General features: G+C 43.6%; 1 protein-coding gene across 2 annotated transcripts in view; it reads right to left on the bottom strand.

The window, feature by feature from the left end:
• Nucleotides 1–14,099, bottom strand: part of LOC110317133 (protein lifeguard 2) — a 21,830-nt gene extending 7,731 nt beyond the window's left edge. Inside the window, exons 1-8 of one of the 2 annotated variants that reach the window (XM_021191526.1) lie at nucleotides 13,835–14,099; nucleotides 13,577–13,703; nucleotides 9,068–9,342; nucleotides 6,537–6,615; nucleotides 5,517–5,570; nucleotides 4,130–4,220; nucleotides 1,168–1,205; nucleotides 995–1,082 (exon numbers count right to left, since the gene is read on the bottom strand). In XM_021191526.1, coding sequence (XP_021047185.1) covers nucleotides 995–1,082; nucleotides 1,168–1,205; nucleotides 4,130–4,220; nucleotides 5,517–5,570; nucleotides 6,537–6,615; nucleotides 9,068–9,342; nucleotides 13,577–13,578 — 627 coding nt within the window. In that variant the 5' untranslated portion in view covers nucleotides 13,579–13,703; nucleotides 13,835–14,099. The remainder of the gene's footprint in view (nucleotides 1–994; nucleotides 1,083–1,167; nucleotides 1,206–4,129; nucleotides 4,221–5,516; nucleotides 5,571–6,536; nucleotides 6,616–9,067; nucleotides 9,343–13,576; nucleotides 13,704–13,834) is intronic. The other variant, XM_021191527.1, reaches the window with a different exon arrangement.
• Between the last annotated feature and the right edge of the window lie 1,374 nt (nucleotides 14,100–15,473).

Here is a 15,473-nt window from a genome sequence, read left to right as displayed (position 1 = left end):
CCTTCTCAGAGACACCAGGGATCCAGTCCCTACCTTCTCAGAGACACCAGGGATCCAGTCCCTACCTTCTCAGAGACACCAGGGATCCAGTCTCTACCTTCTCAGAGCGGTGATCACAAACTCATGCCACCACACCACGGTCTTTACATGGATGCTGGAGATCACTTTCTGACTGAGTACCTCCCCAGTCCCTGAACCACTACTTTTGATAGAACTTGACTAAATCTTTTAACAGATCCCTCTGCCTCTCTGGACCTTCCTTTTTTACCTTTTCCACTAACAAAGGCTAAAATTCTGCTTGGTATAAAGTTGTCCTTATGAGGTGTGCCAAACAATTGAGCAAATACTCCTCTTTAGTTATTAAACTAAGGCAAGCCCATCACTTCCTAAAGCAAGGTGACCATAAAAGAAAGAGCCACTGGAAAGGGCCGGCTAAATCCCCAGCAGTGTCCTAAAGCTGGTAAGACTCCTCCAACATCATGGTTTAAAAACAAAGGTCATTGGTTGGGGTGTGGTTTTGTAGAGTCACTGGTTGGGATTCACAAGGCCCTGGGTCAACTCCACCAACATAAAAGAACAGTTGTGAGTTACACTGGGGGTTGGTGGTGCTTCTGAGCCCTGGTGGACTGTGAAGATAAGCTGTCAGTTTGAACCAGGGGCCCAGCAGGGACCACAGGGCACACTCAATGGCTTAGCTTCAGGAGGGTTGTTGGTTTGTAAAGGAACCCCTTCCGGAAGTGGCTGAAAGGAACTAGGCGAGCAGCCGTGACCAAGGTATAAGGACACAGGAAGCCTCAAAGTTTGGCTGTGGTAAGCTGGTCTGTGTTACAAGAAGCTGGGGCTGGATTTTGGTAGGGGATGTGATTAGCCCAAGAGGAACCAGTCGGGAGGAACCCATGGCAATGAGGGCCTCTCTTCTCTGAATGAGTCAGGAGGGACACAGGACGTGGCCAGCAACTCCCACACCATAGAGACGTGTTTCAATGATACGTACTTTTGTTTGTAGTGCAAACAAAGTGAGCACTAGTGTCACTACAGTGGTGGCTCCTGTGGCCCATAGTATCTCCTCTGCTCTGTAGAAGCTGGAACCAGAGACCGGGGTTACTGTTCAGACTCGTTCAAAGAAAGGCGAGGTAAAAGAAACATAAAGACATATCAAAGACTTACACTGACATGCTTCCTAGCAGCAGGCCTTCCAGGATTGTCTAAAAACAAAATTCACAGTCAGTCGGCAGCCTGCTTCTCCAAGCAAAGCGTGAAGCCGTGTCCTAGGCTTCAGGAGAGGGTGCCAGCCCTGTGGGCATTTGGGCAGTATCTAGGGAGCAAGCAGGGGTGTGAGGACAACCCTGGGAGGAGCACAGCTCCAGGGTGCTCATGGGAGACGACTGGTCCACTAACCATTCACTGTCACCTCACTGTCACACTCTCCCCCTAGAACTGACGGAAGAAAAGAAAGTGCTTGTGAGAACACTGCGGCAACTTTCATGCATGTGGTGCATAACCTATGTACTGATTGTGGATGAAGAAACCGAGGTAGACGGTCCATTCGTGGACCACATCCTCATTAGCCAAATGGGACTGTCCACACGCTTCTGCACACTTCATCGGGACAGCATAGGATGTTTCCGTGAATGTTTCGCCCGTGCCTTTGGATAATGTCACTATCGGTGGTTCCTGCTAAACATAAACTGCTTCTTCAGGCCTCAGACCTGGAATGAGAACTGAGACCTCAGTGCCAGGACAGGGGACTTCAGGGCAGTTCTGAGCAGAGGTGACAGCACGGGACCAGTGCCCTGAAGGATTCCCTCCACGCACATGGAACCAGGCTGTGGGCAATGTGGGGGAGAGGTGGGAACCCAGATCCATCAGGCAAGGGAGCCTGGGGTCAGACTAAGTAACTTTCAGACTCACAGCCAGGCTCAGGACCACAACCAGCAAGCTGCCGTGGGTGGGATTGAAGAGGTTTGTTGGCCCACAGGACACTGGGGAGTTTGGTGGTCCTCGGGGAGAACCGGAGAAGTCCTCTAGTCTCATGAGAGATCGAAAAGGACGGCGGAGCCTAACCAAACTGCTGACAACAGAGTGGCTTTGGACTTTCTCAATCTATCATAGGCTGGAAAAGAACTGGGCTCCAAATGTCCAAATCCACTTTTCTAGATTTCCCAGACCTGGACTGGGACTTCATTGCCTCAAGCTGTTTGTTGATGTACCTATGAAAACAGCCCTTATATCCACCAGCGGGCAAGATTTAGTCTTTGGGCAAACAGTACTTCAATAATGTGTTGGGTTCCAACCTTCCTCCTGTTTTTCACTTTTCCCTAGTGCCTTCTACTTACTTCTCCAGCATCATCAGAGACAGACAGACAGACAGACAGACAGACAGACAGACAGACAGACAGACAGACAGACAGAGAGACAAGGAGACAGACAGAGAGGTAGGGAGACAGACACTGAGACAGAAGACAGGCGGGCCTGGGAAGGGAGAGGAAGAACAGCTCCAGGCAGGGAGTCACTGTAGGAAACCAAGCATGCTCAGAACAGGGATGTTGGGAGCCACAGGTTCTAGGGGACAAAAGCTGTTTGTGGCAAGAGTGAGTAACATAAAAGAGATGAATACAGATTTTAAAAAGAGAGAGAGAACATTCAAGTACGGTCAGGTGGTAGTGGTACACACCTTTAATCCCAGTCGTCAGGAGGCAGAGGCAGGTGGATCTCTGGGAGTCTGAGGCAGCCTTGATCTACACAGCCAGTCTAGATCAGCCAAGGCTACCTAGTGAGAGAATAGTTCTTTCCCTCTGCCCCCTCCCTACCACTTCTGCTTCCAAGCTGTCTCCTGGAGCTGGAGAAATAGGAAGAAACTGAGCCAGGAAAGAATTAAGACAATATCTTAAGGGCACAATCCATGGTGCAGCACACAAACTGTGGCATCTCTCTAGCTTGCCTGGGCAACCAGCCGGGGACCCACTACAGCCAAGAGAGGGCATGGGGCTCAGAATTTTGCACACTAATCTAATGACTGTTTGCCTCTGCTTTATTTCTCCTTCCATTTGATTTCCCCGTCAATGTATTTATCTTCCCGTATTGCAGTTATCGGTGTGAGCTACCTCCAGTATAATTTGGAACCAGCTCTAGTGAGTCAGTCATTGCAGGAAAGGATGGTCAGCATTACATGAAGGAAACACAAACTCAAAGGTAGACACCATCCTTAGCCACAGAGGGCCGGTGCTAGGCTAACCCGGGAGCATCAGCACACCCTGGGCAATTGCTACCATCCAGCTGAGGACACACCAAACCTTTGGGAGTTAAGGGGTTCCCCCTGAGAGTTGGAGGGTGACTCTTAGGAACTGCTAAGTCTCTCGTGATAAGCTCCCAGCTCTCTGGGGTATTGAGCCCAGGTTCATGAGCATGAAGTCTCAGATCCTGAGTGTATTCAGGTTTAGGGCTATTTGTTTCTGGGGTCCCTGTGAAGAGGAAACAAAAGAATTGGCTGTTAGAAAGGTAACCGCACAGGTGGCTAGCAGAGCTTTGATGACAGAGAAGTGCGGACAGATGAGCCCTGATGTTGGAACCAGGTTGTGAGGACATGTGGGTAGTTAAGGGATTGTACCACAGCCCCAGCTCTGGCAGTGGGGAAGACCCCTGTACCAAGAAGAACGTTGTAGAACTGGCGGGAGACATAGGCTCACAATGACTTCTACTTCCATGAGGGACTTGCAGTAAAACACATCTTAAAAAAAATGAAGAAAATTAAATTTCTTTTTCATAGGTTTGTGAGTTGGAAGTGGAAGGCGGTCTTTAATGAGAAACGTGTTTGTTTTTCCTGACAGAGGACTGACTCATAGCCCCCAGGCTAACTGTAGACATAGCTCTGACTTGCAGGTGGATTCCTGTATGGCTTCAAGTAGCAAAGAGGGGTCTGAGGGGAACCCAAGACCGCAGGGGGTGAGGATGCGGTCTCTCTGTGTGCCTGCGTGTGTGTCCCTGTGTGTTGCTGTCTCTGTGTCCGTGTGAGTCGCTGCGTCTGTACAAGTGCCTGTCTTCACGGGTTCCCACAGTGAAGATAGCGATGAAGCAAGAAGACAAAAGCGTCAGAGGAAGGCTAAAGCACCTCTCAAGGAGAACTACTTACAAAGAACGCCAGGAGAATGTAGTTTGCGGGCACTTGGCGCCGGATATCTCTGCAGCAAGCCAGTATAAGGATCACAATCATAACTGCTGGGCTGCGGGTGGGAAACCGCCAGTTACTGCTTCGGTACTCAAATGGGCAAGTCGTGTGCGCGGACGGACAGGCACAGGGACACACAAGCAAGCATATATCACAGGCCCATATCTGATATATAGAGCAAACCAAATGCTACCTCTGACTTACCTCTCCTTTAGGCCTTCCAAATCAGCTTTTTAACGTTCCCATCCACAGGTAGATAGCTACTTTTTTAAATTTTTTTTTGTTAAAAATATAGATTTATGAGAAATTGTAAAAGGACAGAGAAGTTCAATAAAAGCTATATGAAATTTTTACCAATGATTTTGATTTATATATTTATAGCACAATTTCAAAACCAGTAATAGGACAGGTATAATTTGAACCTGTGTTGTTGTTGTTGTTGTTGTTGTTGTTGTTGTTGTTGTTGTTATTTAAAATGGGGATGTGACATAAGTCTATGTGTAGATACATGTAACCACCTCAATTAACATTCAGGACCATCTTTCCATAACATATCACAAAGATCTGCCTGGCATGACTCCCCCGTGGTAACCCCCCTCCACACAGTTGGCCCTGACTTCTGGCTCCAATTAACTTGCTTTCCATCTTTAATTGTGTTGTTTAAAGAATTTTGCACAGGGACTGAAGAGATAGATCAGAGATTTAGTGCACTGGCCAGTCTGGCAGAAGACCCGGGTTTCGTTCCCAGCACTCACATGGCAGCTTGCAAACACCTGTGACTCCAGTTCTAGGAGATGCAAAATTCTCTGCCACCCACCCTCTGTGGAAGCCTGTGTAACACGGTGCACATACAGACACACATAAAGAAAAACAGAGAAGGAGGCTGGGGAGATGGCTGGAAGGTTAAGATCGCCGGCTACGCTCCCAGAGGATCGGGGTTTGCTTCTGCTTGGTTACCCAGGCTCTAGGGAGATCTGATGTCTGATGTCTCTTCAGCCCGTGGGACATATATATGAAGTATATATGTGGTGCACAGATATACTCGTAACACATAAAACAAAACAAATCTTAAAAAAGAAATAAAATATAAGGGTATTAGGCTTAACTATGGGTGATTTTGTATGTTTTGTTGTTTTGTTTTGTTGTTGTTGTTAGTTTGTGTTATTTTGAAACAGGGTCTTATGCAGTCAAAGCTGGCCTTGAATTCCTAAGTACCCAGTCTTTGCCTCCTAAGTATTGGGCTCACAGGCATACGCCACCACACCCAGTCAGAGTGTTACAATTTACCACATTTTCAATAGTGATGAAATAATCCTGGTCAATAGTTAATAGAATCATTAATGATACTTACAGGAGTGCATACAGGAACCAGGGCCTGGCGATGATCCACTTTCTTACAGGTTCGCTAGTTTTGAAAAGAAAGTTTACAGAAGATAGTAAACTTTGCTAACTGGAATAGAAGCGTAACAGTATCATGGGAGGCGTGGGCAAACTAAATGTTCAAGAGAGAGAAAATGGAAAGGAAGTGTTGAAGTCTTTTTAATGGAAAAATGGGCTGCTAGTGAAGTTCCCTGTGAGAGCATCTGCTCCGCTCGTGTGAATGAGGCCTGGGTTTAAATCCCCAGCAAAAAGGAAAAAGAGATACATTGCAAGTGTTATTTTTTAAATTACACATCAAATTTAAAAGAAGGCTCCTGGTGAAGACCTTAGTTTTTAAAAATACTGAGATCCAGATATGGTGGCACATTCCTTTAATCCCCACAGAGGTAGAGGTGGGTGGATGTCTCTAGGCTTAAGGCCAGCCTGATCTACATAGTGAGGCACAGCCAGAGACAGCCAGGATAACCAGAGCTACATGGTGAGATCTCACCCAAAAAACCAAAATAAACAAACAATCAAAAACACCAAACCTAACCAAACAAAATAAATAAAACATTGAGACTGATAAACGCATAAGCTAAAAGGAATCAATCTAATAGCACTTTCAATGGGATGAGCATAGTGACTGGTGAAAGTCTCTCAATAATTAGAGAATTTAACAGTGTTCCAGCCTTCAATGTCTCCATGATCTCACCTGTTTATTCAAGTTATATCTGAGAAGGCAGCTCAGAGAAAATTAAAACGAAAACTTTTGCCCAGGAGTAAGAGGAAGAAAACCAATCTTGACTTAGGAAGGTAAATTCTGTGAACCTCTTGGCACGGTAGCTACAAGGTGCTTTGGAAGACCCTGCACATGGAAGACTACTGCTTACGAACAATGAAGAACAGAAACCGCACTGTTGGAAACGCTCCACGTTAAAGCAAGCTGGTTCCATTCCCAAAAGCGACACAGCTTCTAATTAATTCTAGACAGTAAGGAAGATGGACTCACCAGAAAACAAAGATGCTGATGATGGCTGCAGTGATGAACAGCTGAACGGACAGAACGACAAACACTTTCATAATGAAATCTGTGGAGACAAGATGTTACTTTGTGACTCAATATCCAAAGGTAAAAGAAAATGTTGTTTCCAGTGAAAGGAGTCTCCCACTGTAATTCTAGGCCAGGAGAGGTGGCTGCTGTTTTAGTCAGCAAATAGAACAACAAAAGTGAAACGACTCTAGAGAACTTTTTAACATGTGCTGTTTAAAAACTCTTTGAGGCCCGGCAGTGGTGGCGCACGCCTTTTGTCCCAGCACTTGGGAGGCAGAGGCAGGCAGATTTCTGAGTTCAAGGCCAGCCTGGTCTACAGAGTGAGTTCCAGGACAGCCAGAGATACACAGAGAAATCCTGTCTCAAGAAACAAAAAAACAAAACAAAACAAGACAAACAAAAAAACCAAACCAAAACAATAACAACAACAACAACAACAAAAACTCTGTGAGAAGCATTGGAGATATGGAACCTGGAGAAGCTACCTCCCGTAGCCACACAGGAAGCCCAGTGAAGCAATAGGGACACCACCCCACCCACAAAACTTTCAACCCCAAATTTATTCTGTCTACAAGAAATGCAGGCATGAGAGATGGAGCAGAGACTGAGGGAATGGGCAAGCAATAACTGACCCAATTTGAGACCCATCCCATGGGCAAGCACCAATCCCTGACACTATTAATGATACTGTTATGTTTGCAGACTGGAGTCTAATATGGCTGTCCTCTGAGAGGCCCCACCCAGCCACTGACTCAGACAGAAACAGACACACACAACCAAACAGTGGATAGAGCTTGGGGAAGAAGGAAGAAGGAAGAAGGGTTTGAGGGAGAAGGAACTTCATAGTGAGACCAAAGGGTCAACTAACCTGGACCCTTGTGGCTCCCAGAGACTGAACCACCAACCAAAAAACATACATAGGCTGGACCTAGGCCTTCCTGCTCAAATATAACAGGTGTGCAGCTTGGTCTTCATATGGGTCCCAAACAACTAGAGAGGAGGCTATCCTAAAAAGCTCTTGTTGCCTGGTAGGCATGTGGGATAGGTTCTTCTAGCTGAGCTGCCATGTCTGGGCTTGGGGGTGTGAGGGGGGCAGAGGAAGTGCCTAGCCTTGCAGAGACTTGAAGTGCCAGGGTTGGGGAATACCCAGCCCCCCCCCCAACTGCTCAGAGGAGAAGGGGGGGAAAGATGGGGGGAGGATTGTGGGATGGGTTCTTGGACTCTAGTGGAGGTTGTTATTGTGTTTTTATGCTGGCACCTAAGCATCCGGCCAGGTTTAGGAAGATTGTAATTTTAGGCACTGATTGCTAGTCTTGTCTTTGGTGAGTGGGTTTCTTTAATTTCTGGGTTTCTGTTGCCCTCTCTTTTTCTTAGGAGAGAGTTATGGCTGTGTATTGCCTGGTAGGAAGTCTTCTGGGATCCTGATAGGTGTGGCCACTGGGGGTTACCAGGATTGGATTACAGCTTATTGGGTCGCTGGTCAAAGGGGGTCTCATGGGAGACCCATGCTAAACAACCCAAACTGATGCTAAGATTGCAGGTGGATCTCACAAACTGACTAGTCTCTTTGCTGAAGACAGCACCCAGATGGCTCCGTGAACATGGAGAAGTCGAGCTACATAGAATCTTCATCCCGACTTGCTAGCATCTTTGGTACAGGAAAATGCTCTACACACTACCAAAAGAGATTTTTCTAGTGCTATGGTGGCGCAAAGCATGGTGGAGCAACCAACCAATGTCTGACCTGACTTTAGGTCCTCCCACTCCACAAGGTGGAGCCCATACCCAACACAACTTGTATGCCTTAAAGCCAGAGACTAGATAGCGCAAGGACCCAGGTTAAAACCAAATACTACTGGTGCAAAAAAAATGTAGCAAGAAAATGCCTCCTAATGACATTCTGCTATAATCAGGGATCAGTGCCTTGCTCAGCCATCATCAGAGAAGCTTCCTCAGTGTGCAGAATGGGCAAGCTAGGAACACTTAGCCCTAAAGGGGACATCTCTAATCCCTTCCCAAAAGGTTCAGGGATCCACAGCATTGCCCTTAGCTACTGCCCCTAAGTATTACATTTCATGAGAACAAAAGTTCTCATTTATTTATGTCACAATTTTTAAGATTTCTGCCATTCCCTGATGAGTACGTATATTCCTGTCTATTCCAAAATAAATATCTAGGGCATTTAATTATTATGTTTAAAAACCTAGGCCAATATTTTGTGACCATTTTGTATGTGAGAACATTTCATAATCAATAGTTAATGCATACTTCCTAAAAAATCCAGATATTGACATATATGTATTATGGATTTCTGAGTCTCCTGTACAACATCATGGTGGTCTATTATGGCAGCCTTTGACACATCTCATGATAAAGAAAGAGCAAGAAAGCCAAGTGAAAAAGAATTCATCCCTTCTGTCAGCACACACCACAGAAATTTTTAAAGAAACCATTGCTCTTTTCCAAGCCCAAATATTATACACTCTTACCATTACGAATAGACGTGTTTTCAAAGGGAATGGCTTGATTTACATTCTCATTTGAGGGAGTAACATCCTCAGAAATTTGTACTGCATAGGTATTTGCTCCATCTCTGTTCCTTGGATATGAGTACTGTATGGCTTCTTGTGCCCTGTCTCCAGATGACGCTGTGGAGGACTGATCCAGTCTGCCGGTGTTACCTTTAATGGCTGCTGTATGAACCAGATGTTGATGATCTCCAGCGCTAAAGTTGACTGGCTCACTCACCTCCAAGTCTATTTTCCTGGAATAGAAAACCTGTCATTCATGTCCTGATAGCCACACACCCCCACTACCTTACCATCCTTATAACTTTCAAGTGATTGTTTCTTATTTTTGATGACTGTGGATCCGCATCATATCAATGCATAATAAATGCCTGTTGAACAAGTAAGCAAATGCCTGTAAGACAGACCGTGTAGAGCAGTGGTTCTCAACATGTGGGCCACAACCCCTTTGACAAACCTCGATCTCCAAACATCTTTACATTATGATTCATTAAAGTAGAAAAATTACAGTCATGAAGTAGGAAAAAAAAATAATCTCATGGTTGAAGGGTTAACCAAAAAGACAAAAAGACACAAAAAGATATATTCAACAGCTGCAGCATTTGAAAGGTTGAGAGCCACTATTGTAGAGTAAAATAATTTCCCTCCTATTATGGAATGAAATTTTCAATTCATTCATCAGAGAGTTAAAAAGCCTGTGGAGAGTCTTCCACCACTTCTCTATTCCAGTGACTGACACTGGGGGGGGGGGACAATATAGCAGATGAGTAATGATATTAAAGGCAATATGCTTATATTAAGCGAGCCAGGAACATGGGAAGATGTGAGTGCCCTCCATGACACCTAGAGGAAAACACTGGGAGTAGAAGACGTTTCCAGACATTCTCAGGGAAAGGGGAGGCAAGGCTGGAAGTGTTACAGGGCTTGGTCAAATAAAGAGGTGGGGGAAAGGTCTCCCCAATAGCAGTCTCCCTGAACCAGGTCCAGAGGAAGCATAGAAGTCAGGCCCCAGAAATTAAAGATGCTCATATTCCAGGATATGGAAGCTGATGGTGTGCTGACATTAAACAATGTAGTTGTGGGATCTTTGTCACTTGGGAGGCAGGGAGGCTGGAATAACCTAAAGAAACTACCCTTTACCCTCAATGACATCAGGATGTTAGGAAGAGAGATTCCCCCCCCCCCCCAGTGATACATCCCTCTCCTAGGACCCTGGAAACATTGCTATACGTATTAAAAGAAACACTGCAGGTGGACATGAAGCCATTGAGATAAGATGGCTCCAGATGCGATCCAATCTCAAAGCTAAGGGGTTTTATGATCACTCTTAAAAGAGAAGAAGGCAGGAGGCACCGAATAAGAAAGGCAAATGGAAGTCAAAATGATACAGGTGTTATGAAGATGACTCTAGAAGCAGCTTGGAACAATTAAAACGTAGGCAATCTGGAGAAGTTGGGCAAGATATAGATTTTCTAGTGGAATCTCCAAAAAAAGAACGTGGTCCTTTCGGAGCCTTGGTTTTAGCCCTGTGAAGCTGATGTGTGACTTCTGACCTGCAGAACTGTACAACTGTCTGCTTGCTCGGCTTTATGGCACTCCATCTGTGCAGAATTGTATCAGCAGCAATAGAAAACTAATTCGGTGGGTAGTCACTCGGGGGGGGGGGGTGTTACAAGCAAGGGAATCAGGGATCTGGTTAGAAAGACCCCTCTACCTACACTGTAGAGAAGGAACAGAGGAAGCTGGTGTGAAAACAGACAGAAATGGTGACTGGGGAAGTTGGGCTTGGCTGCTGGGTTTGACAACCAAAATGCCTGTCTCCAGAAACCTCTTGGAGAACAAAGGTCAACTCTCCCAATCATCTCACGGCAAATGTGAACTTTTCTTTTCTTTACTTTCTTTTCTTTCTTTCTTTCTTTCTTTCTTTCTTTCTTTCTTTCTTTCTTTCTTTCTTTCTTTCTTTCTTTCTTNCTTCCTTCCTTCCTTCCTTCCTTCCTTCCTTCCTTCCTTTCTTTTTGTTGTTGTTGTTATTGTTGTTGTTGCTGCTGCTGTCGCTGTCACTGTTGTTTTTCAGGACAGGGTTTCTCTAAGTAGCCCTGGCTGACCTGGAACTTAATTTGTTGACCAGGGTGGTGGCATTGAATTTAGACATGTGCCTGCCTCTGCCTCTGCCTCTGCCCCCTGAGTGCTGGGTAGAATTGAAGATGTGTGCCACCACACCTGGCCAAAGTTGGGAGATTTCAAGCAAGCCCCCTCCACTGCCGCCTGTTTCTTGTCTCACAAGGGACATGATGGAACAAGAAAAGGAGACTGAGATAGAAAAGCCAGGGTAGACTGTTGGCCAAACAGGAAATTCAAAAGCAAGCAAGCAAACAAACAAAAACAAAAGACAAAAACAACAAAAATAAACAAACAAACAAAACCCTGTCAGGTTCCTGGAGAAACAGATGGCATTAAATAAAGATTATCCTTTTCCTCCAGTTAGTCTCCAACATTTACAAGATTCAGTAGTGATTTCTGGAAGGTACCAAAGTTCATCAGCATAAATACATGAGAAAAACCATGAACAAATTTGAAAGACTGTAAGAGAAGCAGTAGTGATTAACTTTAGCAGAAATAAAATGAAATGTATCCATACATGTGGGTATCATATATACATATAATATAGAGCTATATGATTAAAACTATAATACCAGTATAGCAATGGATCAGTGGGATGGAAGAGTCCAGGAACAGAGTGATGTATGTATGAGAATTTAATATTTGATAGAGGGGAAACTTCAAATTAAGCCCTCTGATGCTACCACAGTTAGTTATGCATTTGGAAACAATAGTTTAAATGTTATCCTATTTGTCATTCAAAGATCTGTTGCAGGTTGTGGTGGTTCCCATAGGCTCATGTTTGAATACGCTGGTGTCTGGCTAGTGTTTGAGAGCTGTAGACGGTTGGAGGGAGTGTGTCGCTGGGAGTGGTCTTGGAAGCTTTAGCAGACTCTTGCCATCCCCAGTGTTCTCTCCGTGCCTCCTCCTGTGAATCCAGATGTGAGCTCTTAGCTCCAGCCTTCTGCAACCATGCCTTTGCTTTGCCAGCGTGGACTCCAACCTTCTGAACTATAATGGCACTTGAACGCTTTCTTTTATAAGTTGCCTTGGTCATGGTCTTTAGTCACAGAAATAGATATACAACTAATACACAAGTGAACTGAAAATATTTTCAAGTCTAATAATAAACATACACACTATATTAGAAAATACAAGGAATATGTGGATACACTTATAAAAATGATACCGTTAAAAAAAGAAATAGAGAAGTATGTGACAGATAGCAGGTACAGAACAGTCCAGACATTGGACACTTTAGATTATAAAAAATTTCAACAAATCTGATAGGAGAAAAATCTGATAAGATATTGGCAGAAAGGGAAATGTTGGCAACTCAACAAAGACAAGAAGTGAACACAAACAATCTATTCATAAAAATGTAAATAGTGAGTAAGCCTTGACGATAGCACCTCACCAAACAACCGAAGGTCTGTAAGGAAAGGCAGTAAGGAAAGGCATCCAACGATTAAAAGGATGATCCTTATGGTCCTCTAGATTATGAAGAAATAGATAATCTGGAGGCATATTATCACTTTCATGAGCCCACGTCTCTTCTACTGCACCCCTTCTTCCACAAAACAGTAAATATATTTAAATAATTACAAATTTAAATATATTTAAAATCATCTTTTCTTCTTATTGGTGGAAACATCGATATAAGCCAGGATGGATTCATTATATGTTATCCAGTATTATGTTCATAATTTTCTCTTGATTTTAAACAAAATTAAAATATTTTTGTTATCTCAAAACTGTCATGGGTCCTAAGCATTAAGTCAATTATATACAGTGGATTGTCACACTTGAGGGATACCAGCTGATTTCAATATACAGTTTTTTTATATTATGGAGAGATAATTTAGTGATATCGGCCAGAATCTCACTTTAGACGCCATAGCTACAGTTGGGGTAATTTATTCCATAAACACATGAAGTCAAAGGCATATGTAAAAAAAATTCTGATATACTCTGATATTAATATAATATATATAGTATAAAATATAATATAATAAAATATACTGATATTATTGTTTATAACTGCCAAAAGTTTATGACAGCCCATCACCCATCCACAGGGAAGTAGATAAATTAATTTTGGTACAGACACAAAAACACCATATACACACACATACATATATATGCACCAATGTAAACTTTACTATGTTATAGTTTTGAATTTTGAGAATAAAATTTAAGAATAATATTTAGAAAAATCACATTAATATTCACCCTCACTCTGACTGGACAGAAATACTACAAATGTGATTGATCATTATTCTGATTCAGCTCAGTTGGGAATGCACTTAACTTGAATGAAATTTTAGTGGCCATTTATCCCAAATAATAATTCAGTAATATTATATTTACATTTTGACGATAAAAGAAATATTTCCCTCTACGACAATGTCTGGAGCTCCTCTGGGAAAGGAATCTTCACCCAAAGCTGAAGGTCACTGAAAGATGCTCAAATATCCAAGTTGGTATCTACGTTGTCCTACAAGTCAGAAGCAGAAACAGACATTTTTCAAACCACCAAAGACAAAAGCGACCAAACCCCAAAAGCCATGGAGCGTTCCTTGAGGAACTGTATTTAGTTTGTTCCTGAAACACAAATGGGGCTTTCACCTGCTCCTCAAGCTCTCCAGACTCCTGCTGAGCCAGCAGCCATCCAAACAGCCAGGCAGGGAGCAGAACTGAGAAGCCAAGTTCTAAGTGACAGTTAAGAGAGTGGCAGTTGGAGCACAGGGTGAGTGGATCCTTCTCAGGAGGAGAGAGGGGTTCTTTTTTTCTTTTTTCTTTTTCTTTCTTTTTTTTTCTTTTTCTTTCTTTTTCTTCACATTTTTTAATTAGATGTTTTCTTCATTTATATTTCAAATGCTATCCCCAAGGCCCCCTATACCCTCCCCCCACCCTGCTCCCCAACCAACCCATTCCTGCTTCCTGGCCCTGGCATTCCCCTGTACTGGGGCATATGATCTTCGCAAGACCAAGGGCCTCTCCTCCCATTGATGGCTGACTAGGCCATCCTCTGCTACATATGCAGTTGGAGACATGAGCTCTGGGGGTACTGGTTAGTTCATATTGTTGTTCCTCCTATAGGGTTTCAGCCCCCTATAGCTCCTTGGGTACTTTCTCTAGCTCCTTCATTAGGGGCCCTGTGTTCCATCCAAAAGATGACTTTGAGCATCCACTTCTGTATTTGCCAGGCACTGGCATAGCCTCACAAGGCAGCTGTATCAGGATCCTGTCAGCAAAATCTTTCTGGCATATGCAATAGTGTCTGGGTTTGGTGGCTGATTATGGGATGGATCCCCAGGTGGGGCAGTCTCTGGTTGGTCCATCTCAACTCCAAACTGTCTCTATAACTCCTTCCATGGGTATTTTGTTCCGCCTTCTAAGAAGGAAGGAAGTAGCCACACTTTGGTCTTCCTTCTTCTTGAGTTTCAGGTGTATTGCAAATTATATCTTAGATATTCTAAGTTTCTGGGCTAATATCCACTTATCAGTGAGTGCATATCATGTGTGTTCTTTTGTGATTGGGTTACCTCACTCAGGATGATATCCTCCAGATGCATCCATTTGCCTAAGAATTTCATAAATTCATTGTTTTTAATTGCAGGGTAGTATTCCATTGTGTAAATATACCACATTTTCTGTATCCATTCCTCTGTTGAGGGACATTTGGGTTCTTTCCAGCTTCTGGCTATATAAATAAGGATACTATGGACATAGTAGAGCATGTTTCCTTATTACAAGTTGGAACATCTTCTGGGTATATGCCCAGGAGAGGTTTTACTGGATCTTCTGGTANTACTATGTCCAATTTTCTGAGGAACCATCAGACTGATTTCTAGAGTGGTTGTACAAGCTTGCAATCTCACCAGCAATGGAGGAGTGTTCCTCTTTCTCCACATCCTCGCCAGCATCTGCTGTCACTTGAATTTTTGATCTTAGCGATTCTGACTTGTGTGAGGTGGAATCTCAGGGTTGTTTTGATTTGCATTTCTCTGATGATTAAGGATGTTGAACATTTTTTTCAGGTGCTTCTCAGCCATTCAGTATTCCTCAGTGAGAATTCTTTGTTTAGCTCTGTACCCCATTTTTTAATAGGGTTATTTGAATTTCTGGAGTCCATGTTCTTGAGTTCTTAAAATATATCGGATATTAGTCCCCTATCTGATTTAAGATTGGTAAAGATCATTTCCCAATCTGTCGGTGGCCTTTTTGTCTTATTGACAGTGTCTTTTGCCTTACAGAAGCTTTG

This window comes from Mus pahari, chromosome 2, assembly GCF_900095145.1.
Source record: "Mus pahari chromosome 2, PAHARI_EIJ_v1.1, whole genome shotgun sequence".
In the NCBI taxonomy this organism is placed as follows: domain Eukaryota; kingdom Metazoa; phylum Chordata; class Mammalia; order Rodentia; family Muridae; genus Mus; species Mus pahari.
Note: the sequence above shows the minus strand (reverse complement) of the source record. Positions and strands in the feature narration are given on the sequence as shown.